Source organism: Lutra lutra, chromosome 1, assembly GCF_902655055.1.
Source record: "Lutra lutra chromosome 1, mLutLut1.2, whole genome shotgun sequence".
Taxonomy (NCBI): domain Eukaryota; kingdom Metazoa; phylum Chordata; class Mammalia; order Carnivora; family Mustelidae; genus Lutra; species Lutra lutra.
In genome coordinates, this window is record NC_062278.1 from 82950976 (window position 1) to 82977673 (window position 26698).

Consider the following 26698-nt stretch of genomic DNA (forward strand, 5'->3'; position numbering starts at 1 on the left):
GTATGTATTTATAACTACTTTAAAGCTGTTAAATCCTATAGAAAAGGTCAAGAGGCTAAATGCTTAGTAGGGTGGTTTCTTTCAGTAGTAATTTGACAGGTTTTATTCTTTTGGCTATATACTATCCTGATTTTTCATGCTGGTTGAATGCAGACTATTTACCTAACCAGAAAATGAAGGTTTTATGATTTGAACAATTCATATGTCACCCTGTGCAATATGCATGTGCCTGAGAAGTTGCATATATATTGAATGCTGTGCATCAGATACTGTTTTAATTGCACAAGAGAGTTTGCTTTTGAAAGAAAGTCTAAGGTTAATCTTAAAATAGCATAAATGATGAGTACCAAATTTATCTGTTTTAAATATTTGCATATTGAGTAGCTTCTGTTTTTTAAAGGGAAATAGTATTGTTTGGAGATTATTATGGCACTCTTTCCATTTTGAATGGCACAGTTTTTCTGGGAACCTCTTCCCAAACTTCTGAATCATGCCCAAACATGTTAAATTTCTTTTAGTTTCCTTAAGGCTTTTTACCGTTAAGTTTATTAATCTATTTATCTTACAGATAAAATTTTTCTGCAATTCAGGCTGTTTTCTTAGACCTGAATAATGAGTTGAAGGGAAAATTTGTTAATAGATATGTTTATCATTTAAATAAAAATGTTATCCTCAAGTTTTTGTATGCAAGGCATGTACATAAATAATCTACTTCTTTTAAGTGTGAATGCCCAAGCAGTAGTCATTTATAGGGAATTGAAGTTTCCACATCTCAATTTGTATTTAATTGAACATAAAAATGAAGAGGAAAATGAAAGTTGCCACTTGTGAAGTTGCTAGTGTAATAATGGCGGTATAGTAAGCATTAATTTTTGTCTCTAGTTATTTCCCCTGTAGTATAGGAGTTAAAATATGTGATATTAATGGCTATTTGTCTATGACCGAGAGAGAGGCTTAAAATTATATGATGGGAGAAGAATACATCTGTCTGTGCTACCTGACTTGGGAGACAATGAGGGCAACCTGACAACTTCACAGATGATGAATGGCCTAATGATGATGAATGGCCTGATGCAGTATGGGAAGACATGACCCATAGGAAGGAAAAATACGCTGAGAATCGTAACCCACAAGTCCAAGAGAAACCCTTTTTTCCTCTTTTATTTATCTGTTTGAGAGAGCGAGCATGCGTATGGGTGTGGGGGGGTTGTGGGGAAGAGGGAGAGAGAGTCTTCAGCAGACTCCATGCTGAGCAGGTAAGGTCTGGAACTCATGACCTCATGATCACGACCTGAGCCTAAACCAGGAGTAGAGCACTTAACCGACTGCACCATCCAGATGCCCCCAAGAGAAACAGTTTCTTCAGAGTCATCTTTGTCATTGTTCACAGATAACTTGAGTTACACTAACCCAGGTGTCTGGAGAGTCAGGAATCAAATGGTGTCAGTAAACCATTTCTAAGTTGTTTATTTTTGTTAGTCTTGATGTTAACCCGTGTTCAACGTAGTGCCTGGGCATTGTTGACATTGTAGAAACCACTTTTTGTTTTATTTTTTAAATTTGCTCCCTTTTAATATTAAGTGGTTTTCTCTTAATATTGCATTATTTCAGTTGTATAGTACACAAATCTGTGTGTCTCTTTAGCAACTTAATTATCATGAGACTAGAACTTTGCATCTTGTGTTTCAAAAGGGATGCATGGAATAAGATAAGAGACAATATAAGATCCAAGTTTAAGGCATTATTATATAGGAGCCATTGGGATAAAAGTAAGATAATATAAAGAATGTAGCTTAAATCATGGGTAGCTCAGTTGGTTAAGGATCCAACTCTTGGTTTCAGCTTAGGTCAAGCTCTCATGGTTGTGGGATGGAGCCCCCATATTGGGCTCTGTACTCAGTGTGGAATCCGCTTTAGAGTCTCTATTCCTCCCTCTTTCCCTCTCCATTCCTCACTCCCCTGCCCCCCAGTAAGTAAGTAAGTAAATAAATGAATGAATAAATCTTATTTAAAAATGTAGCTTTCTAATCATTAATGTATTATTTTGATAATATCAGGTAGTCAATATTCTGTCTTACTTGGGTAGCAAAATTCTTACGTCCTGTACTAAAGCTAAGGACTTTTAATTTTTTTTTTTTTAAAGCAAGCATTGGAGAAGATAAAGATGTTTTTCATTTTATCTCAAAAATCTTTTAAATAAGGTATTGTCCAAAATCTGTGTTGCCCATGAGCTAGCAATTCTAATTGGTATGTCAGGGTAATTAATTTTATATATACTCTCAAAGCCACTGTAATCCTTCCATCTTCAGATTGCAAAACTGCAGAATAGTGGCCTCCCACTTCACTCTTATGAAGCAAATTTCCAGTCCGCTGAGTACTTCAGCATTTTGGTACATAAAGTTACTTTCTGAATTGGTCTGGAAGAAACTAGCAGGATTATTGTCCAACACATTATGTTCTGTTGCCATGAGCAAGGCAAGACAGGTATTTCGATCTCAAAAGAACTCTTAGGTCAGCAGCATATTGGGTATTTTATTCTTTAGTAAAATTACTTAGCTAAAGAATTAGACCTAGATATAGGCCTATAAGTGTACATTGTTGGATCAGTAATAAAGTAGTTGGAGTGAGTGCTTGATTTTCAAATCTGTTTTAATGAAATTAATGTTCATTTGACACTTGAGAGGAAAAGTATGAGTGAATTATTGTAATTACTAATGCTGCTGCTACATTGTTAATGGTAGTGGTCCTGCTCTGATAAAAATAGCAAAAGGTATTAACAGTTAATTATTAATAAAGTGAAGTTCTCATAGACAACAGTAAGAAATACAAGATTGTAGATAGCTAAGTGTCAAAAATTAGGCTTTTGGGAAGTTGACCTGTGGTCATTGCAACCTGGTTTTCCTTGTATTCCAAAGCGATGTTGTGTTTCCTGGCAACAAGATGCAGATAACGGCATGTTGAGCCTTGCTGAGAGATTCACAAACAAGCTGGAGCAGCCCAGGTTCACATGGTTACCACATTATTTGGCTAAAGCTATTAATCTCTGTGGTCAGGCCTGTAAAGCTGGTCTATCTGTACTGATTGCACATAACCAGGAAGTGTGTGTTCAGCTGTGTATATGCCCAAGTCTGGCCCAGCAGTCTTTGGATTCAGAAATAATGAATGGCAATTGTTTATCCCATTTGTTTTCAACAGTTTATATGACTTGGAAAATCATTATATACCATATCCCTGTTACTTCATTGTGTGGAGCTTGGGGAAAGTTCATAGTTCTGGGTCTCTAGCAGAGACAGAAGTTCATAGATTCAAACTGTACAGATAAAATCCTTTGTTTTGCAAATGTATTGGGTTTAACATCTAAATTAATCCAAATTAGATGTGCAATATTCATTTCACTCCCAAGAATGAAATTAGGAAGTTGAGCTACGAGCTATGTGAGTTCACAGGTCTCTTCCAACTCTTTATTTAAGATCACTGGGTACTAAAAACCTTAAAAAAAAAAAAAGGATTTCAATAGTAAATGCTTATTTGGTTCGTTGTAATGAAATAATTTTAATTATTCTTTGCAATTTTGTCTTTATCCCAAAGTATGATACAATCCCACTGTCCTTTCTCACTCTGCCCTTATATATCTCCAGATGTTTATTGCTGACATCAACTGGAAACTAGTTATATGTATGAACTCCCCATATTCAGATGCCAAGGCTTCTTTTGCTCACGGGATGGGCTTTGGAGAACTTCCAAATTCCAAATACACAGTTAAGAAAACAACATTGAATGTTGTGTTTTCGATTAAGAAAACATAGTCTCTGACAATTTAGGCACTCATCCTTAGTAGAAAATGATACTAAATGGCAGGACTAAGCAGTTTTGAAAGAGCTTTACTAACTGTGTAGAATACTGTTGTGGATAATTGAAATTGTGAAGGATGTGCAAATTTCTCTTGAGCAACTGAGATCACCACTGTTTTTTATATTACATTCATGTTAAAGTGTGCCAGAATACAGAACAGTCTTCTAGTTATTACCACCCATGAAGGAAAGGCATTCTGCAAACCTCATTTGTAGGTAATCTGTAGGAGAAAATAAGTCCCAAGTTAAGTGATTATTTCTAATCCTGAATTTCTAAAAGAGGGGGAGGGTGAAGAAGAAAGTACAAACTAGACTCCATGGTTAATTTTTCTTGGAGGCCAGTGTTCTTTTTCTCCTCTTTGGGAATTAAAGCTTATCAATATGAGAGGGAGTTTTACTAGGTTATGGTTTAAGCCTGGAATGGTGTTACAGTCTTACTTTGGAGTTATTTTGATTGTTAATTGCTCTTAGAAGGTTGTTGATTTTTTTTTTTTTAATCTGTTCAAGAGACAATACCATTAGATGCCTTCATAGGAACTTCGTGAAAGAAGACAGGGAGAAGTGTTATTAATGATAACCTAGAGCATATGCTGCTATTTTCTGTTTGACTTGCGGAGTGGATTATCTATAAAGTAGAGCAAGCTCCTGACTGAACTTTACTGGAATAGTTAAATTAGCCAAGTTAGCTCTGGCCTGCACAGCTGTGATGATATAGGAACTAACTCATTATGTGTTATTGATAACACTGGAGAGAGGAGAACAGCTGAAACTTACTATGCCTTGTGACTTTTTGGTATTTCTTGAATATACACAGCTGGATGAGTTTGAATTTATTTTAAAAATTCCTGCCTAAGAGAAAGAGAGAGATAAGCAAGAACTGTGTTTGAAGTGACTTTCAAAATGTGTGCCTTCTGCTTTAGGATAAAGCAATCCAATGATTTATTTTTTGTACCTCTTTGTGCTCTATTTACATATGAAATAAAACTAATTGGCTTCTGTCTATACTAATCCAGCGAAGTTACTGGGTCTGTGTAGAGCTATCATGGGGATCAATAGCAATCATCCATTAACTCCCTTTCTGGGTGGTTTTTGTTGTTGTTGTTTTTTGTCTTTTTGTCAATAAGCAGATTAGACTTTTTGAAGCAGCTGTCACCTGACTTCAGGTTGGGGTCAGTCTGTTCCTGAAGTATTTACTATAATGAAAATGAACCTTCAAAATGTCAAAGATGTATAACTTTTAAATCAAATAGTTGAAGGAAATAGTTTAAGGTTACCTGGCCATCCCTAAAAATAGATACATGATACAGTATGCATTTTCTTGAGTTGACTCTAGAGTTTTTATGTTTTATTGTAAATGGAAAAAATAAGTGTGCTCCATTCATCGTTTAAGATTTCATTCTGTGCATATGGACATGCAAACACTACGATTTGATTAACTCTACTATGTTCCTATAAATCTGTTTCCTATGTTACACTAGAATTTCTAGTTTCTGGATTTGCATTCTGCCATAAAGCAGGTAAATTTATAAATTCCACCGGTGTATCTCGGATCTTAGGTGATCCTTAGTTTTATATTGGGCTTGGAGGCTCTTTCTAAAGGGTTAAACAGTACGTAGCTCATACAAACCTGGGATATCCAAGAAATGCTACTAAAATCCAGCCATTTGAGATTATGACTGATTTCCTCTGACCTCTTTTATTTCTTATCCTCTGATTTGAGACCACTAGATTTTGCGTCCTTTGATTGTAACAATTTTTATCACATTAGAACCTGAGGTCCTCTTAATGTAGATCAGTAACCTTTAATAATTACTAGTGTCTTGTTTGAGAGTTGCACTTTTCTTTTTGTGGCAGGAAAACTTAAGTATATGTATCATTTTTGCAAAGGAAAAAACATTTTGAACTATAAGATGATTCTTGATTATTCTAGCACAACTTTATAAGGCTGGTTCTGGTAATTAGATACTGATAAGTTTTACAAGAAATTCCCTTCATAAAAGCAGCAGAATTTCTCTTTTAAAATAAAACTGGGAGTCTTAAACTGAAGTGAAGTGAATATGAGTGATTTTATATCTTTTTGGAGGATAACAGAGTGCAGAGGGTTTAGTTCTGTTTCATTCTGGGTTTCAAATTTTAGAGTAATAGCTTAAGGTCTTGAATTGAACCATACTTTGCAAAACCATAAGCACAAACTATACAAAAGAATAAAATACTTCTGAAGTTTACCATTTCTAGGAGCAAACAAATTACATTTTAGATATGAAGAACCTCTTTAATAAAATGTATTATTATATTTATAGGCTACTTATGATAGTGCTTTCTAGGGGCCAGGAATTATACTGCACAGACTTGTGTCTGTTTAAAATCCCTGTAAGTGTTAAACCTAATCCAGCCCAGTCCCCGACACATGAACACCAGCCCAGTCCCCGACACATAAGCCTTGATAATTCCTTGTTAATGGGGGAATTTGAAATTGCAGTAAGTTCTGAAATACATTTTGAAATCTGGGGGAAAAAAGGATTTTGTGCATAATAAATTCCATTTATTCAGCTTGCTAGTTTATAAGGTTTATATTTGATTTGTGCAAAATTATAGTTGCAGTCTTATGCTAACTATAGCCACTTCTGTGATCAGTAACTTAAATTGTAGAACTTAATGATATTAATGAACTTTTAATTGTGAAACTTAAACAATTTTCCTTGCTGACCTAACCTGTTACTGGTGCTAAGACAAGCATAGAAGGGAGTTAACTAAGCATTCCTATTTGCTGTGTCCACACAGCAAAATGTGTCTGTCTCCTTGATCTTTCTCTGCTATGTGCTGTATACTTTTAACACCCACTTGGCCAGTAAAGAACCTTTACATGGTCATCACAATGAAAGGTATGCTCTTAGTGAGAATGCCAATGACTGTTCCCTTTCACATTTTACAGAAACCAGTGATTTGCAAGTATGTATGCCACAAAATGTGTCAGGAGTATATTAGAATCTCCCATGACTAAGTTATTTGAGAAGGAGTTCAGGAAATTTATACTATTTATGCAAAAGGATGTCCTTTATTTTGGCTCTATTGCTTCTGAGCATAAGGAAAGATTTGTTAATTCTCTTTATGTGAAACATAGCACTTCTCATATGACTGGAAAATATGTTTAGGCCATACTTAGAGGAATTTCTCTTTGTTAACAATTTTTTTTCTTTTGGGGGGTGCCTGGGTGGCTCAATCAGTTAAGTGTTTGCTTTTGACTCAGGTCATGATCTCAGGGGCCTGGGGTCAAGCCCAGCATCAGGCTCTCCGCTCAGCTTGCTTCTCCCTCTCCCTCTGCTCTGCTGCTCCCCCTGCTTGTTTTCTCTCTCTCTCTCTCTCTCTGTGTCAAATAAATAAATAAAATTAAAAAAAATTTTTTTTTTCTTTTTGGACTGAGTTTTTTTTTTAACTGTCCCTTCTCATTTAACATATAGCCATAGAGTTTGGGTGACCTTCTTTGCTTGAAATTTTTACCAGCACTGAAGAGTGGGGGAAGAATGGCAGGGATAGAGGCCCAAGGGTGAATTTGCTTATACTGTGTATGCTCTCAGGATCTTGCCTGCACCTTGTGATCTTCACAGCTCCTGCAGCTGATCAGGGCGTAGAGAGGGCAAATGGCACAAAATACTCTAAATAATTTCCTGCTGCGGTTGGTCTTTGGTTTCTGACTGCCACCTGGCTTTGCTCTTTCATTTCCAGGCATTGAGAGAATAAAAATAAGCACAGGAGAAATAGTAGATTTGCCTTCTGAGGTAATAAAAAGAAAGATATCCTTGAATGGGGGTAGAATTTATGAAACAGAAGGCAAGTACTTTGCTTGCTTACGACGATTGATTGTCCAAATGCTGCCACACATCAGAAGCCTTGTATAAAGGATCCTACAATTGATTTGTTACCAAAAATTTAGGCTATCTTAACTATTGATAAAACTGAATCTGTCAGAGAAACAGATTGGCTTCATAGATTCCTCTCCCCCAGAAAAAGTTACTGATTTAAAGCCATATTGAAAGGTTTTGTGGTCACAGTTTATAAAATGTACACAAGAAAAAAGTTATCTCCTAATGTGTTTTTTTTTCCTTTAAGAAATTTGCTTAAAACTCTCAGAAAGTGTTGAATTCTCTGTATGGTTAGTTTGCATATATTAAAATCTCTAGTTTTGAGAGCTTCTTAGTCATCTCTGGGTTCTCATAATAAGCCATCGAAGTGTATATTTTTAATTTGTTCATTTATCAATTAGTTTATTTGTACTAAGTGGGGAAAAAGATAAGGCTAAGTTGAGAAAATTCTGAATAAAACCCTTTTTTAAAGAGTTGTAATTTTAAAAGTTGATCTATAAATTAATAGCCTGTATTTTTTCCTGGTGGTTATTAGAGGATTTATTTTATGATAATTATTTATAATTATAATTTCATTTATGTGTAAATGAGTTCTGAGTTATTTGAGGTTATTTGAAAGCAATTATTTTAAAGTAATTTTAGCATTTACATACAATTGATTTTGTAATCAAGGAGAAAAATTGTTTAAGCAAATATATTTTACCCCTCTTCCAATGCTGTTAAATTCTATATTCACAAAATTGAATTAATCAGTATAGTGCCCTGAGTACATGGCAGTTTTTATTGGCTACTTTGAGGTAAGATAGAAACTTCACAGTTCTAAAAATATTTCACTTAACAAATGGGATATTCACTCATGTTCATAAAAGGCAGTAACTGCATAATTTAAGGCAGTATAAGGTATGATACACATTTTTAAAAAATCTGTTGTGTGCTTTCTATCCCAGCTATTCTTGTAGAAATTAAGTTTCAGTTCCTCTTCAGGCCATGGTTGAGAAGTATGTCTCACTTAAGTTACCTTCTAGGAGCCTCAGGACATGTGACTGAACTTGGCTAAAAGTTAAGGCTATATGACATTTCTGATGTCTTCAGAGTGCAAAATTTAATCCCATGCCTCTGTAAATAGATAGCAGTGAGATTTTCTGATCTCATAGGTGTAATTTTTATTTATGAAAGATTTTTAGGCTTACCACATCTTACTAGAAAGTTCTTTTGTGTTCTTTCCTTTGATCTGGTAGTTTTGTAGTAAAACGGACAAAAAGCCCAACATAACAAAATTTAGCAGGTTCTTTTCCTCAAGTAGATATTATAATTTACTTTTAGTGGTTGCATAGGGCAGAGGGGACTTAAGTGTATGGTATTTTTTAGGATTTAGGAAGCACTTAGGTGTACTCAAATGTGTCTTGGTACAAAGGTTTTTGAGAATAAACTATGTTATATATGTTTGTTTAGTTCTTCTCATGCTTTTGGAGAATATAGAATTACAAAAGCTTAAAAATTGTATTCTTTCGTGTAGGGAATCTGCCTTCCTTTTGTCTCCTCTTATCCTCTCATTTTCATTTCACAGTGTTCATTTCTATAATGACTTTAAGACCACAGTTAGGGGGTGCCTGGGAGGCTCAGTGGGTTAAGCCTCTGCTTTCAGCTCAGGTCATGATCTCAGGGTCCTGGGATCAAGTCCCGCATCGGGCTCTCTGCTCAGCGGGGAGCCTGCTTCCCCCTCTCTCTCTGCCTGCTTCTCTGCCTAGTTGTGATCTCTCTCTCTCTCTCTGTCTCTGTCAAATAAATGAATAAATAACAATTTTTAAAAAGTAAGACCACAGTTAGATGTCTCACAATTTGTAAATTAGCCATGGCGTTTAACACACAACACAGATAAATGTGATTCTAGACAGCATCCACTCACTAACTTGCTGCCTTCCCATTCACCTATTTCCAAGATGTCTCAGGAGGCACCAAGGGAGCAGCGTATGCAGTCAGAATTTTGTCTTAAAATGATCACCATCTTAAGAATTGATTCCTGGAAACTCATTGTATCTTAAAGTGAAGAATATTTTTGCTGGGGTGCCTGGGTAGGTCAGTGGGTTAAGCCTCTTGACTTTGGCTCAGGTCATGATCCCAGGGTCCTGGGATCGAGCCCCACATCGGCTCTCTGTTCAGCGGGGAGTTTGCTTCCCCCCCTCTCTCTGCCTGCCTCTCTGCCTACTTGTGATCTCACTCTCTGTCAAATAAATAAATAAAATCTTTAAAAAAATACATGTTTTTGCCTACCCAAAATTGTTTGAGATATTTGGAACCATGAGCTAAATCCATGATCGAGGTTTGATGTTGTTTTACAGAGTGAGCTAAGCCTCAGCAATCCTGTCTTGATTTGGTCAGGGTCTCTTTAGAGGTGGACCGATTTAATTGTCAACATTTGATTCTTAGCCCACCCACAACTACTGAGAGTCATATGTGTAATAATGGAAACTTCTAATTTTGATCTGTAGGCATGTCTGTATTTATAGCTACTTCTGGATACAAAGAGAGAAAATCCAGTTGGTACTAAGACCCATGTCATAGTGTAGAAGTTAAATATAGAATTTTAACCTCTGCTACATATTGAAAGATGTTGCCTATATAAGCATTTATAGAAAATTTTTTATTGCTATTTGTGTCAGTATTAGCAAAAATCTTAACAGAATGAATGACAGTTTACTATGCTTCTGAAGCATAAAGTTAGAATACGTAGTCCTCTGAAGTTAAATAACTACACTGCTCTCACAAAATACATTGGTATTGTATATGCCATGGCTTGATTCTCATCACCTTGTAACATATTTGAAGGGATATATAAGCTGTTAGATATTCCAACATTGCTAAATGAGTTCTGGAAACATCAAAGCCAGGTATCAAAAGCCAGCTATATTTTGTGTGCCTGTGAAATTTCTTTAGCAGCAGCAAACATGTCCCATCTGTCATGCCTGTCTCAAGTCCATAGCAGAAGAGCTTAAATACTCTATATACTTCATTTGATCTTTATCCTACTATTGTTATGACCCTCAGTTTTCGGAGAAATTTTCACTCTACATCACAGTAATAAAATGAGAGGACCTATTAATTGTGTCTATTTAGTCAGCTGATTAGGGCAGGTGTGAATTAGTTTGAGAGCACAGATTTATCCTTGTAGGAAAATAGTTAACTCTTAGAGGATGGAAGACAAATTTCTGAAATCTAGCCCCTCTGGTTAAAACTGCTGAGTAGGGTCAAAAAATTTAATTGACCATTGCTAAAGTCTGACTTCTGTATTTTAGTTGCATCATCTTCCCACCTAAACGTGTTCCACCTCCTACAATTCCTGTCTCCTATAATGGTACCTTACCCAGTCATCCAGATCAGAAACATGGGACACATCCTAGACTCTACATTCCCTTCAGCCTCACATGTAATCCTATCTTGTGCAGTCAGATTTTGACTCTTTAATAACTTTCAGAGTCTCCCTGCTGTTGCCTCCTTAGTTCTCTATCATCATTTGTCTTGTGTAGTTCTAATAGTTACAGATGGCTACGCCTAAAAATAATAAGTATTAATAATAATGAAAAACATGCTAATAAATATTTAGCAAGTAAGTGCCTGTCTCCACCTTTCCCCTCCTTTTCCCCACCTTGTCCTACCTAAGATAAACAAATCAGTCCTCCTTACCATTGCTGTTGGAGTAGCTTTTTAAAAGGCGAGTCTGAACTTTCTTGAAAACAGACCAGTGATTCCTGCTGCCCACAGAATCAAGTCCTGACCTCTTAACCCAGCATACAAAGCTTTTCATTATCTGGCCCCAGCCAACATATCCAGTCCAGTCTTATCTCTTATCATCCCCCTCACACACATAACACCCTGACCTCTCACATGAACTGTATGTACTGCCCACTCTTGGGTCTCTTGTGCCTTGTTTGGTTGGCTTCTGCACATGTCAGTCACTCTGCATGTGATGTCCTGCCTCCCATTGTCTGCGTGGTGGCCTGCCAGACTTGATTCTCATTTCATCTACTCTAGGATACCTCCGACGAATACCTTTCCTGACCCCATTTCCAGTAGAGGTAGGCCCTCTGCCTTTGAATTGTTCCCAGAGCACCTTTGTGCCATATTTCACACCATACCGCTGGGTTTGCTTGTGTCTCTCTCTCTCCTTACTGACTCTGGCCCATTTCATCTTATCCCCAGCACACAGTCCAGTGCTTAGTCAGTGTGTCTACTTAAGATATTTTTGTTTTTCATATTTCTTTATTGGTTTCAAACAACTTGTAAATACAGAAAAATTGTCTAAAATAGTTATATTCCTTACTGGGCTCCCAAATGCATAATCCCAAGAACTATTTATCTAACAAAGAGATCGTGTTCTTACTAATTTCTGTTTCATTAAACTTAAAAATAGTTTTGGGTTTTCGTTATAGTTCTGTTATTTGCATCATGGTCCCTGTTTACTTTCTTTTGTATTTGAAATGTACACAGAAGAAATGATGGTTGTGGGACATTGTTTCTGACTTAGGTAGGTGTAGGTGCTCCATGCATAGATAATAAATAATTGAAAAATGTCTTACTTGGTATGTCAAATTATTTGTTGAGTAGGGGGAGAATCATTGTTATAAAGCATCTAAATTATGAGAATGGGTGTTATTTTCAGAATTTTAGATTAGTTTTGTATCTGGATTCTTATATCGGTATGTGTGGTGGTGTGTTTGTTGGTGAAGCATATGGAAACAGAATTGTTAATATTTCAGCAATTCTAGTTCATTCTTCCTTTTGTAGCAAAAATCATCAATCTGTTTTAAGATTTTTTTCCTGATTCATTATGATAGGGTTATATCTTGGGAAAGTCAGTACTGATTAATTTAGCCATATGATATATTTAGTCAAATCTAAATCCTATATAGTGGCCATCTCCCATACTCTCTCTTTTCTGGCCATCCCTCCGTGGGGGATGTCTTTAGGCCATGTAGAGTTCTCATCTACCAGGATTATTGCACCCTGCTTTACAGAGCTTCCCTCTACTTCCGAATCTCTAGCATTGTTTTGCTCAGTCTTCACACATCCAGTATTTACTGCTTCGACCCTTTATCACCTCAATACTCTAAATTCGTACTCTTAAATTTGAGGCTCTGAGACCCTGGGCTTACTTCCTCAGTTCATGGCCTGACATCTTTCATGTTGCCTATTTTACCCTGGTTCACCTTTCCTTATCTGCTTTGTACCCCTGTTTAATAGAGTTCCTTTTCCAGCTATTTGCATTTCTCCTGTCCCTCCCTGTCCCTACCCTTCTTCAAGAAGCAAAATGCTTGAATTATTTTTTTCTTGTTCTTTTACACAACCCTGGTATTTTTATTTTCTTTCTTTACCGCTATTTTTTCCTGTTATTTAAACTATTCCTAAAATTCTTTCTCTTAGAAAAAGCTATGTTTATTGATACAGTAAAGCCTCTTTTCCTGACCTTTATCCATTCCTAGACACCAGTAACCACCTCTTGTCCCATAATGCTGCACGCTAACTCTTTATCCTCTCATTCCCAGGATGTACTTGCCACTGATGAGTTTAGATAGGCAGATGTACGGACTCTGGTTTTATGTTTTGTTAGTTATTTCTCTCTTGAAGCCCCTGGAAGCCAGGAACTACATCTGTTTAATTCTTTGTGCATTGCCTAATACAGCCCACCATCACCATTACCACACATACATGACTCATAACTGCTTTCTCATAATAGACAATGGTTTGATAAAGAAGAGTGGTGTATGTTGAACATTTGGCATCTGTATCGCATGCATTTTTTACTGATGCAGATGGAGGAGAAAAGAAATTCTTGGCTTTGGATTTTTTAAGCATTCCCTGTTTAAGGGAGAGCAGGTGGTAAAATTAATCTTATAAAAAGATAATTTAATGTTTTTCAAATTTGTTGTTTTGTCTCTGCAAAGTCTAGAAAAGCATATTGAAAATCAAATAGAGCTAAAACAGTACTTTGATACATCAATCCAAAGAACAGTTGATTGTAGTAAATTAGGATTTGTCATAGAAATTTCATAATACCCAATGGACTGAAATGCACAGAGGATGTGGCAAAAGCTGCAGTTTTAGATGTCTTTCTCATGCAAATCATTATCTATGAAGTCTTAATAATACAGGCTTAAACAGAAATTGCTAGAGTGGTGTCCAGAATAAAATCTGGTACTTTAACAACAAAAAGCATTGGCTGTTTATAATGCATATTAACATAATAACTGCTGTTCTACGAATTCCTTAAGGAAAATACTGAGGATTTAACTCATAATTGGGAACACTTACTGGGAAATGAACTTAAAGCAAGAAAATCTGTTTAGAACTGTAAATTATGTTAAGAGGGAGAAACAGGTTAATATCTCTTGGCTCAGTATCAGATTCTCCTAAAATTAAGTGAAAAACGTTTAAGCAACTTGATGTGAGGTTTAGTTTAGGTATAGGAGTTCCGGTTTTCAGCGTTTGTTCTTCTTTTTTAAACAATTTTCCAGAAACACTTTTTCCTTTTGAATTAAGTGCCCTTATTTAACATAAATAATTTTAAACCAAGAAGTGTTCAAATGTGACTTTAAACTACATTTTATTGTCTTATTTCCATTTCGCACTTAATTAAAAGTATATGGTACTTTTAAGATCATATCCTCCTTCCTTCCTTCTGTCCTTCTTTCCTTCCTTCCTTCCTGTCTGTACTCCTAAGCAGGAAATTAGGGTTTTGGGAAGCGCCTTAGGAATTTTTAAAGGAACATACTGCTTTTATTAAGTTACATGCTTCAGTGGCACCATTAGTTGGATATATGACTTGAGGTGTTGTTTGTTTGTTTGTTTTTTCCCCAAATAGAATCTGTTTCAAAAATTATGAACATGAGGATAGAGGATGATAGATTTGCCAAGGGTGTTTATTGAGAGATGTTAATAGGCATACATGGAAAAAAAGGAAGAGAGCCTTGTGACAGTTTTGGAAGGATACTTTATAGCCCTCATCGTGGTACTTCAGTATTTACCTAGTATATTAAAGGGGCTGAGGAGCGGCTGCAATAAGTAAATTGTTTAATTTTGTGTAACCAGGTTTTTTTCAAACATTTGACCACAGAATGCTTTTTGCACAGAATACCTATTAACAGTCCTTGAAACAAGTGTTCCTAGAGCAGAATTTGCAAAGTGTTGTACTAACCAACAAAACCCCTAGGTCAAAATTAATACCCTTTTCAAAATTCTAATTTACAACAAGGGAATAAGTTGAATTTTGGGAATATTTGTTCCAACACCTGGATTTCACATGAGCCAGTCATTGTGAGTGCCACTAGATCTGGAGTATCCTGTGTATTATAGACCTCCATTTAGAAATCTGTGGTGGATGGGTGCCTGGGTGGCTCAGTTGGCTAAGCGTTTGTAGGTCATGATCTCAGGATCCTGGGATCAAGCCCGCATCAGGCTCCCTACTACAGGGAGCCTGCTTCTCCTTCTCCCCTGCCCCTGCTCATGCTGTCTCTCACTATCCCTCTCAAATAAATAAGTAAAATCTTTAAAAAAGAAAGAAAGAAAGAACTCCATTATGAAAAGGGTACAAAGATGAAGGAATGTGTCTGGAAACTTAGTCACTCTGCTGATACCTATGATGTTACTTTATGATATATTTTATTTTTCATATGTTCTTAGGGATATTTTGAAAAATACACAAAAAGAACAGTACAATGAACATTTTTCCAGTTATTTAAAATAATGGTTAAGATATTTCAAACACTAGATGAAGTTCATTAAAAAAGAGATTTTAAATGGACCACCCATTATAATTCCTTAAATGGTATTGATTCATATAATGGGATTTTCCCCCCAAAGTATTGAGATATTTATGAAGTGCTGATTCAGCAGCAGCAAACCAGATAACAAAATGACAAAAATATTCTCACAGCTAAACTTCATAATAATACAAACTATCTTGCTCTTCATGTTTTGCCAACTTCTCCCCCTCCAACTCCCGGGACAAAAGATATTATTGATATTGGGTAAAATAGCAATACTGGTCTCATCTGGGGTTTGGTTTTTTTGTTGTTTTTGTTTTTCTTTTTTTCTCCTTTCATCAGGCAATATTGTGTATTCTGTATTGATAGGTAAACTGATGCCTCTGGAAAAAAAGGCAAGCTTTAAGAGAAGTTTCTTTTGTTTCTCTGTCTGCTCTCTATGTCAGCTTCATCTTAAAACTGACTCCCTGATTGGCTGAAACCAGGGTTTGGGGGAGGATTATGTTGATTGGTTTAGGTCTGTGATATGCTGATACTGTGGGATAAGCATCAGTCAGTGGGACCATAACTCCATGGCCTGGAACCTTTGGTCTTGTTAAGAAAAGGCATGTAGGAGGGGCGCCTGGGTGCTCTGTGGGTTAAAACCTCTGCCTTCGGCTCAGGTCATGATCCCAGGGTTCTGGGATCGAGCCCTGAATTGGGCTCTCTGCTCAGCAGGGAGCCTGCTTCCCTTCCTCTCTGCCTGCCTCTCTGCCTACTTGTGATCTGTCTGCCAAATAAATAAATAAAATCTTTAAAAAAACCAAAAAAGGCATGTAGGAAATGGAGAAACAACCAGTAGTGTCATTTCTACTCCAAGTAAGTTTTGAAAATTCTACAGCATGCTATACTACATATTTTTAATGTCTGATGAGATGTTTTAGATATTTCTATTTTGCAAATGTATTAACAGTTCTTTTTGGGGGGGTCTTTTTAGAGGACAAGAATTTTGGGCAGATTTGAATGCCATGAATGTGTATGAAACAACTGAATTTGACCAACTACGAAGGCTGTCCACACCACCCTCTAGCAATGTAAACTCTATTTACCACACAGTCTGGAAGTTCTTCTGTAGGGACCACTTTGGATGGAGAGAGTATCCTGAGGTATTTACAGGTTCTTTTCCCAAAAAGTGCATTTAAATTTTTCTTGTCTTTCACTGTCCTTTCCTTCTAATCCTTTACAACAGTGACTAAACAGAACAACAAATATAAGAGCTTACTGATATAAAATGGAGTCTTGTTGATATAATTAACATTATTCTCAATTTTTCTGAGGATGTATTTCTTTTCACTGATCTGGAATCCATAAATACCACTATTATCAGAGAGGTAAAATGCTTTCCCCAGTATCATAATACTGTAGAGACCAAGTATTTACATGGTAAGTACTCAGACTTAGTGCTCCTTTGGAATAATTTTAATGAGATGAGCACTAATGTATTTCTAGCTGTTTCTGGCTCCTGGGCTCATGTTCATTGAATCATGTGTTACACTTAGCATTTCGGAAGTCTAATGGGAAACAAGCACTCTTAAGCCCCTGGAAGAAATACTTGAAAATGTTTATTGAGCTGTGCAGGCAAATCAGTCATTTAAAATTGTGTCGTATGTGTACATGGATCCTTAGTGTGAGATGGTAAGAATAGCTTCTGAATCAAATCACAAAGTAAGGTTTTAAAATGATGATGGGTTTACTTTGCCTCTTAATGAGAATTCAGAGTCAAATTTTAAAACAATGAAATGGACTTTAGAGATTAATTTCACATTCCAAAGATCTAACTTTTTTGATTTGATTAAATTCATTTCCAGTTCCAGCATTACAAAAAGGGATAACTGACTTCTTTACCCTTTGGTTTTCTTTTAAGGCAATAGCAAAAGAAAAATACCTAGTATAATATTATTTGGTTAATAATACATAATGGAATTAAGATTTCTGAGACTCTTTTAAGTAATCACTAATATCTAATACCTTCCAAGGAGAATAAGAGACTATTTAAAATGTATTCTCAGAATACGTGTCCCTGTGTTTTTCCTCTGAAAGATTCTTGGATTTGGAACTTAACTAGTTTCTTTGAACTGTATACACTACTATCTTTAATCCTCTTCTGAAAATTCCCTTAAGAAATATAAACAAATTTCTAGGACATTGTTAAGGCCTCAAAATAGAGCAGAGTTGATCCCTGGGCCTCACATGTTTCATAATAGAAATCCATGCTCTTCTGAAGAAGGAGCATCTTTCTATTCTGTCTTTTCCCCCCTTCCCCCTCTCCAAAAATCCTGTGTGTAAAGGGAATTAATTTGACTCTCTGCACTTTATTGAAGCTTTTCTGATGTTAACATCAAGGTTAACTATTTTTGCCTTTAGTTAGAGTAACATTTTTCATATTTCCTAGTGATTGTTTTTTTCTAACTTCTTTTTCCTTTACCTTCTATTTTCTACTCCAGTCTGTTATTCGATTGATTGAAGAAGCCAACTCTCGAGGTCTGAAAGAGGTCCGATTTATGATGTGGAACAACCACTACATTCTTCACAACTCATTCTTCAGGAGAGAAATAAAAAGGAGACCCCTCTTCCGCTCCTGTTTTACACTGCTTCCGTATTTACAGTAAGTGTTAGTGGAAAGCCTTATCTTTACTCTCATTTTATGTAAATATACAACTGAATGACAAAGAGTAAAAGATTTTAAATTAAGAGACTGACTTGGTTATTACTTCTAGAATGTGAAATTTTGAGTTATTCTATGGGTTTAATTCTTCAAAGAGTAGAGTTCAGATAAGCTACAATTAACCTAACTAAAAGAGTGATTATCCAGTTGATTTTTTTGAACTGAAAAGCAAAGAGAAGTAACATTTTTGTACAACAAAAAGTAATTATATCTGGTCTAAGGCAGTTTGCATTTGCTTCCTTTCTGAAAGATGGAGTTTCCTGATGATAACCATCCATGTAATGGGGCTGCTTCCCAGTACAGGTAAACTGCAAGGTCAAGCAGGGAGAGCCCTTCAAGGTGGCGTTCTCCAGGTCTTCTTCCTTGAGTGAATTTTCATAGGAAAGATTCTTTTCAAAGAATCTGCATTCTCATTTTCTATGTAAGGTCCACCTTCCTGTAATACTCCCTAAAATTACCTGTCATACTTCTAGGTTGAAACTGAATTCAACCTTCTGAATTAATTGTAGGTGAGCTCTTCCATTTTCTCAAGTCCTCTTCCCCACCCCTAGATAGCCCACCAGTACATCTCCATAGATGCCAAAAAGGTGGAGCCTGTTACCAGTAGCATGGCCATCTTTGGAAAAAAGTAACTCTAGGGAAATCTTTGTGTACTCTCATCAGATATACCATATTTAGAGGCTGCTTTTTAGAATAATGCTAGATTTACTTGGTTTTATGGACTGGGGAGGTCTAGAGTAATACTGGTTTTTCTCTTCTACTTATCTTAGAGATGCTGTTTTTATATTCTTACTAGTTTGTTTGTTTTTTTTTTCCCAGTCTCAAACTGTGCTTTTCCCAGATCATTATGACAGAATTTTAATGATTCTAATTATGAGATTGCAGAGGGAACATTAAAAACAAAATACAAATGAATAAAAATCCCTGAAATGCTCAGTATCCAAAAGCAATTTTTAGTAAGGCTGGTTTAGAAATATATGCTGGCTTTGGGTAAATGTGTGCTTTCTTCCTAGTCCAAATGTGAAAAATTTTACCTTGTAGGGTTTTTTTTTTATTAGAAACTAATAAAAATGCCATTTCTGTGATTTCACTAGCACAGCTGGAGATAGTGTCCACGTCCAGTAGTTAGGAACATATTGTCCTCCTAGTGAGATGGTAGAACTCATTAGTGAGACCAGCAGCTTGGCATGCTGAGCCAATCAAGCAAGATGTAGCTTCTGAGTGAGAGTAAGAATGCTCATTCAAGTGCTGCATTGATGGGGGAGTTTTACAGAATGGTGAACATTGATTTGTTTCAACCCTAAGACAAGTAATTATGAAATAATCCCTCCCCCTCTTTTTAAATTTAGGCTTATTTTGTAAAAGTACAAACTATGAAAATACTATAAGCAGTAGTAGAATTAATGCCACAAATTTGGCACCTTACTATTTGTAACATAGGTTTATAAGAGAACAAAGAAAGTCAGTCTATTATTTCTTCCTTTTTCTTTCTAAAATCTCCTGTTTAGTCTTTTTGTCTAAAACAGCGATAATCAGGTATAAAGTAAGAGCTTAGCAAATCAAAGAGATTATGCAGGCACTTCAATGAGAAAAGAGCAGAGAAGCAAGCAGCAAGTTCACCAGGGTGGAATGGGTAAATGCAGCCCTTCAGTTCCTATCTGCCCGAGAGTCTGGGGCCCTGAGGCACTCAGACTGGCCTAGTGGGAAGAGAGTAGAAGAGGGATTAGTTTCAAAAAGCAGGCTGCAAAACTGAGTCCAGAGAGCCTATGATTTTAATCTTAGCCAGGAAGAAAGTTTTGTTTTTAAATGTTAGTAAATGTAGAGGGTCAGATTAAAATGTAAATGTCAAAAAAGGCTATAGTTATCAGGAAATAAGAGATGCCTAGGAATTGGGAATGCCAGAATAAGGGAGGTGAGGAGAGGGGCTGGCTGACTTAATCTATGAATTTCCTGCAAATTTGACTCCTCCTAAATGAGAGTTTCCCTGGTGCTTTTAATTCCTTCCAGTTTCATTGAGCTATAACTCACCTACAACTCTCTCAGTTTAAGGTGTACAGCTAATGATTTGACATACATATATATTGCAGAATGATTACCACAATGGAGTTTAGTTAACATCTATCACTCATAGTTCCAAAGAAAGTATTATTTCCTTGTGCTTGCTGCTTTTTAATGAGGTTGATTAAAAAAAAAAAGAACTTATTCTTTAATATTCTTAGAATATTTAAACTGAGGCTGCATAAGCAAACAAATCTCAAATTTAGAGGTGTAGGAGTTCATTTCAGCCAAAAGGACATCTATCCTATGCAGTCACTCTGTGGTCATGGGAAAGCCTGATAGGGTTTGACTTCTCCCCTCAAAAAAGATAAAATGAATTAATTTTTACTTCGTCACTGAAAGTGGGTTAGGAAACATCTTCTGAAGTGGCAAGGGGAGGGAAGGAGAGTGTAAAAGATGACCTTGAATTCTGAAAATCCATTCTTCAGAGGTCCTTGAGTGCAAGTTCTAGACCCTTCAACTTTGCCTCTTTGAAGAAGGCTGGTACAGCACTGTGAAGCACATGGTATGTCATTGGAATACCCATGAGTTAAACACAAACTCAGCAGCCTCAGAAAATAAAGCCACATTTATAACTGTGCTTGGAATATGTATTTCTAATTCATGGCAAGTGTAGTGTAGAAGTTCATCAGACAGCTGTCTATATGCATTTTAATGTTTTAGCCCAATTAGGATATTGGCTTATTAAAAGTAAGCATCTATAGATGGGAATGGATGATAATTATGAATATAAAATCTAATTTAATGTTTTAGGATGGATAGGATTTACTTATACAGGCTCATCTTCAAGTATCTATGAATCTTTTTTGGTCAGTGCCAGGATTTCAGTACGGCTGTGAGAGCAGCCTAAAACCTATTTTGGGTAAAGTGGGGAGAATTTTTACCTTCCTTCCCCAACTCAGAAAACTCTTTGGCAGACGCCCGGGGAACTTAGTAGGTTAAGCCTGTGCCTTTGGCTCAGGTCATGAACCCGGGGTCCTGGGATTGAGTCACACATCAGACTCCTTGCTCAGCAGGGATCCTGCTTCTCCCTCTGCGTGCAACTCCCCCTGCTTGTGTGCGCGCGTGCTCGCTCGTGTGCTCGCTCTTTCTCGCTCTTTTTGACAAATAAAATCTTTTAAAAAAAGAGAGAAACCTCTTTTGGTAACTTCAATCCCTAATAATCCTGGAAAATCTGGTAGGCTGGAACTTACTCTTTTTGCAGAGCAGGAATAGAAGGAACAGCTAAAAATAAGGAACTTATACTCTGTGTTTCCTGCCATTTCTCCAGAATAGTGATGGCTTTTGAAGGAGTTACCTTTCAGAATCTGATTAAAACAGTGGGGCCTCTCTTCAGAAAAATGTGCCAGTGAATGAAGGCTCTGGAGGAGTCTGTCAGGGCTTTATGAAAACGCTTCAGAGAACAAGAACAATTATGCCTCTGCCAGGAAGGTTAGAGAAGCCAGTGCCCCCTTTAAATTGACCCCTGAACTGTATGGATTCTGTAAGTCCTGGTTCCTCTCAGAACTCCTGTCTCTGTCTCCCAAGGGATCTTGAGGCATGCTAAATCGTAGGCACAACCACTTGAAGGGGGGCAGGTGTTAGAGAAGGCAGTTATGCCTCTATAGCTTTTTAACTTCTTATCAAGCCATCTCTTAAAAGACTGTGTGAGATGGAGGTGGTGGTAGTGGGAGTCAGGCAAACCTGCATTGCAGCCCTAATATACATCCATCACTTTCAAGCCTTGAGGGGAAAGAGAGTGTGTGTGCGTGTGCGTGTGTGTGTGTGTGTGTTGTGAGGTATATAGCAGTGGAAAGAGTATGCATCTAGAAACTATGTAGATAGGCCTGGATTAAAATCCTGTCTCTGTTCTTTGCTACTATGCTAGCAGTTTCTTTATTTGAAAAGTACAGATATCCAAGCCATCTTGCTGGGTTGTTAGGACAGTAACTGATAATGTATGTAAAATGCCTGTCCATAGTATGTGCTTACTGTAAGGCAGCTGTGATTATGAGGAGGGTAATGGTAAGATAGGCTCTTGCACATGAGATGCACAGTTACTCACGGTTGTAACTTCTGTGTCACAAAACTCTTTTGAAAATTTAGTTTAATCCATTTCGCAGACTTAACTGCTTCCTTGTGACCATCACTCTATGCTGAAGAGTGTTACGGTACCCTGGCCCTGAATCTGGGTCTCAGGGCCAGGAATTTCTCTCTCTGATCTTCCTTTTTGTTCTGTTTTGAAAATGGCCAAGAAATATAATTTAAATTTAAGCATTTAATTGAGCAGGAATAACTGTTCAGCTGCTACTTAATAGAAAGTCACCTGTCAAAGTGTCTAAAACTAAATTTAAAGGTTCAAGGATATACATTCTGGTGTCTGAAGCTTAAAGTAATTAGCTTCATCTTAAGCATACCTAAGGCTATAAAATTTGGATACAATTGACGACTTTGTTGTTAACACATGACATGGAAAAATGAAGCAAATGCCAAATGTCAGCTTTCAGTGCCTACTCCAGTGATTTTTGTTTGTGTTACACAGAAAGTATAAGCTTTTTAATTTTTTTTTTCCAAGATTTCTTTTAGAGAGAAAGAGAGCCATGTGTGTGCATGCAGGGGTGGGAGGCAGAAAGCAGAGGGAGAGAGTCTTCAGGCAGACTCCCCCTGAGCATGGAGCCTCCATAACCCATAAGATCATGACATGTGCCTAAAACAAGAGTTAGACACTTAACCACTTGAGCCACGCAGGCACCTCTAAGCTTTTCTATTTTTAATATTTCATATCATCTTCCTGTAAGCTCCCTCTTTCCTGTCTGCCTTTGTCTCCCCATCAATCCACTTGCCGCCACCTATAGAGCCTTTAGTAATGGTAAATTTTCTGCTTAGTACAGCAAAGTTTGAAGAATACATATAAATTATCACTGCTCTCTTAGAGTTTCTTTAACTGTATAGGCAAAAGAGGAGTCTACAGTTCAAAGTGAAGATATTTATAAATTGTCTCTTGCTTGCCTGCTTGCCTATAGCAGTACATTCCAGAGTTTTCTCCACAAGGAGGAGGCCGGGAAGAAGCTAATAATAGGTTAACTGTGTACAGGCAATGTCACTTGGAGATTTTTTTTTAAATAAGTAGCATTTTCTATATTGTTTTTTAAACAAGCACTTAAGCTATACAAATTACAATTTTAGATACTGCTTTAGAGCGCTATAATGTGAGATGTACTTAAATGTTTTACATTGACATTTCTTCCTCTCCCTTCCAGGACACTTGGTGGTGTTCCCACACAGGCTCCTCCGCCTCTTGAAGCAACTTCATCATCACAGATCATCTGCCCTGATGGGGTCACCTCAGCAAACTTTTACCCTGAAACTTGGATTTATATGCATCCATCTCAGGACTTCATCCAAGTGCCTGTTTCTGTAGAGGACAAAAGTTACCGAATCATCTATAATCTTTTTCATAAGACTGTGCCTGAGTTTAAATATAGAATTTTGCAAATACTGAGAGTCCAAAACCAGTTTCTTTGGGAGAAATATAAAAGGTGAGTCAGCAGTATGAGAAATTTAAGAATTTTTCTTAATGTACTAATGACAGATGCAGAACATAATAGTAAAGGCTTTCACAAAATCTAATATGTTTGTATTTTTTCGTATATTAACTCACATACACTCTTCATAACAGACCATGTAAGTTCAGTAACTTGCCACAGGACCTACAGCTAATAAGATATGTGCTGGAGTTTGAACTTTGGCAGTCTAGCACCAGAGGCTTTTGCTGTTAATTACTTGACTATGCTGCCTCTCAAATCAACAAAAAACAAATGTAGTACACAAGGAATACATGCAGGTTTGAGTAATCTCAAAATTAAGAGACACTCAGGTTGGTGGAATTAGACAAAGAAGTTATCCTGAGAAATTAAGGTTGTGAACTAGATTTGAAATGGAAGAGACAGCAAGTGAATAAGTGTTGGGGCGGCTGGGAATGGCGGGGGGGGGGCTCTTCTTGTCTGCAGTGGAAAAGATCAGTTTAAACTTTTAATATGCTCTCTGATGGCATTTTGCCCTTGAAAATACTTTAACATTTCCTCTTCATTGGAACCATAATGAGTTTATGACTACATCTTGCCTATTAAATTGATCTATACCTCCTTCTTCTGAATTCCCTGTCCACTCTTTTCATTAGGAAAAAGGAATATATGAACAGGAAAATGTTTGGCCGTGACAGGATAATCAATGAAAGACATTTATTTCATGGAACATCCCAGGATGTGGTAGATGGAATCTGCAAGCACAACTTTGACCCTCGAGTCTGTGGAAAGCATGCTACAATGTTTGGACAAGGCAGTTATTTTGCAAAGAAGGCAAGCTATTCTCATAACTTTTCTAAGAAGTCCTCCAAAGGAGTCCATTTCATGTTTCTGGCCAAAGTGCTAACTGGCAGATACACGATGGGCAGTCATGGCATGAGAAGACCCCCTCCTGTCAATCCGGGCAGTGTTACCAGTGACCTGTATGACTCTTGTGTGGATAATTTCTTTGAGCCTCAGATTTTTGTCATTTTTAATGATGATCAGAGTTACCCTTATTTTGTTATCCAATATGAAGAAGTCAGTAACACTGTTTCCATTTGAAAAATCTTGGTACTGCTAAATTATTTGATATGAACTCAATCCAGCATTTGTAGCAGGTTTTGGATGGGTGGGACAGAGTGGGGAACAGCATTGGACATTAATAGGGCACTTTTAAGACCCATTTTTTAAGTGCTAGAAAGTGAAAATTTTTTAAAGAAAAACACGAGTTTTAAAATGACCACTTATTCTTTAATTATTTACTAATTGTTGTTAGTGTACTCAGTGTGGAAAAGACTACAGATTGCATACTCTTTTTATTCACACTTGTACATATAGGCAGCAGTGGTATTAGAAGCATTTTTAAAAAGAAACTGAACAGCCTAACCAATTAAATGTGACTTAAGCCTGGTAGAAGTTTGGCCAAATGAAATGGAGGCTGTGAGCAAAGTGAGGATTCTGTAATTTATAATGATAAAACGACTGGAGCTAATACTACCATACTTATTCCCTGTCCAAAGCATCACTTACAGTGTAGGATAAGTTCATGAAATTCTAGTGGGTGGAAAGAAGTTTTTATTCCTATCAGCAGAACTGAAATATATCACCCAAGCAGAGTGCATTGGTGACTTTAACTGTTCTGCAGAATTTGAATGAGGATTCAGAGGAAATAAAGAAAAAAAAAGGAACCATTTGAAAAATTTTTGTCGCCAGCAAGATTTTTCACTGACTGGTTATATGAAACATAATTCTTATGTTGTTAAAAGTGCAGCCTTAGAAAACTCAGCCTCTTCCATTATCATCTACCCCAATTTGAAGGAGCTGAGCAGCTAATTTGGTTAAAGTCAGTCTTAAGGATTAGTAGTATTACTTTTAGAGTTCCCGACATAGGCCCCGGCTGAAGGGTTAAGAGAAAGGAAGTACATCTATGATTGAATTGATAAGGCTTATTACCGTGCTTCGCACAAAGTAGACTCTCCAAAGTATTTGTTGGCTTGGAAATATTGTTCAAGGTGGTTATCCCACCGTTTGCCTGCTTTGCCAGATGCAGCTGGGTTCCCTGGCTGACTCTATTTTACACTACTTAAGAGAAACACAAACTTGGAAATTGTGCCACTGACCCAGCTGGAGCAGTGTTCGGTGTGTATGCTAATACCTCAGTTCAGAGAGGTAGCAGCTAGGTATACTTTGCCTTAAGCAAAGCCAATACCCGGATTTACAAAAATGGAAGTGGTCGTTCCCAAAAGAATTCACTGTGGAATTCTTTCAGATACCAAGCTCTCCTAGTATGTTTGTGGCTATTTCATTTACACAAAACTTTTCAGGAACTCCTGTGTTGTTTGAAGCAAGATATTATCTATCCTGATGTCTCAGTGAATCAGTCTGTTTAAGCACTTATCAGGGCTTCCACACAATTATTTATTTTGCCCTAGTTGATCTCGTTGTTTGCTGCCATTGGCATGAAACAGCCAACTGTGGCTGTTACAGTTGTTCTTTCAGTCAATTATAACTTTGTAAACCAGTGATTCCCAGTCTTTTTCAAGTTAAGACACCTTACCATTGCTTATTTGATTTTATGAAACTTGTTCCTTTTTTTCTCCTTAAAGGAAAATAAAGCTTTATGACATATTTATTTTTTTAATAAAACTAAGCAAAAATAAAAGTTCCGGTAATTCTTTAAAACTTTTGTTGTTTTGGTTCCATTTAAGATAAGTGAATTCAGCACATAGTGGATGATCTGTCCGTAAATGCTTGTTGACTGGTTGAGTGAATATGTGACTGAGCAACTGAACAGACCCAATCAGAGCCTGCTGCTTAAACTTTTGTGCTTCAGGAGTCAGCAGAAACTATATTAGGTAGCAGTCACATGTAAGTTTCACAAGAGAAGACTGAATATTTTATTTTGCAGGTATATATTTGAGGA

General features: G+C 36.8%; 1 protein-coding gene across 3 annotated transcripts in view; it reads left to right on the forward strand.

Moving 5' to 3' along the window:
- Nucleotides 1–25498, forward strand: part of TIPARP (TCDD inducible poly(ADP-ribose) polymerase) — a 29931-nt gene extending 4433 nt beyond the window's left edge. For all 3 annotated transcript variants that reach the window (XM_047728719.1, XM_047728713.1, XM_047728723.1), the window contains 4 exons: nucleotides 16445–16613; nucleotides 17952–18112; nucleotides 23470–23748; nucleotides 24390–25498. In XM_047728719.1, coding sequence (XP_047584675.1) covers nucleotides 16445–16613; nucleotides 17952–18112; nucleotides 23470–23748; nucleotides 24390–24837 — 1057 coding nt within the window. In that variant the 3' untranslated portion in view covers nucleotides 24838–25498. The remainder of the gene's footprint in view (nucleotides 1–16444; nucleotides 16614–17951; nucleotides 18113–23469; nucleotides 23749–24389) is intronic.
- The last annotated feature ends 1200 nt before the right edge of the window (nucleotides 25499–26698 follow it).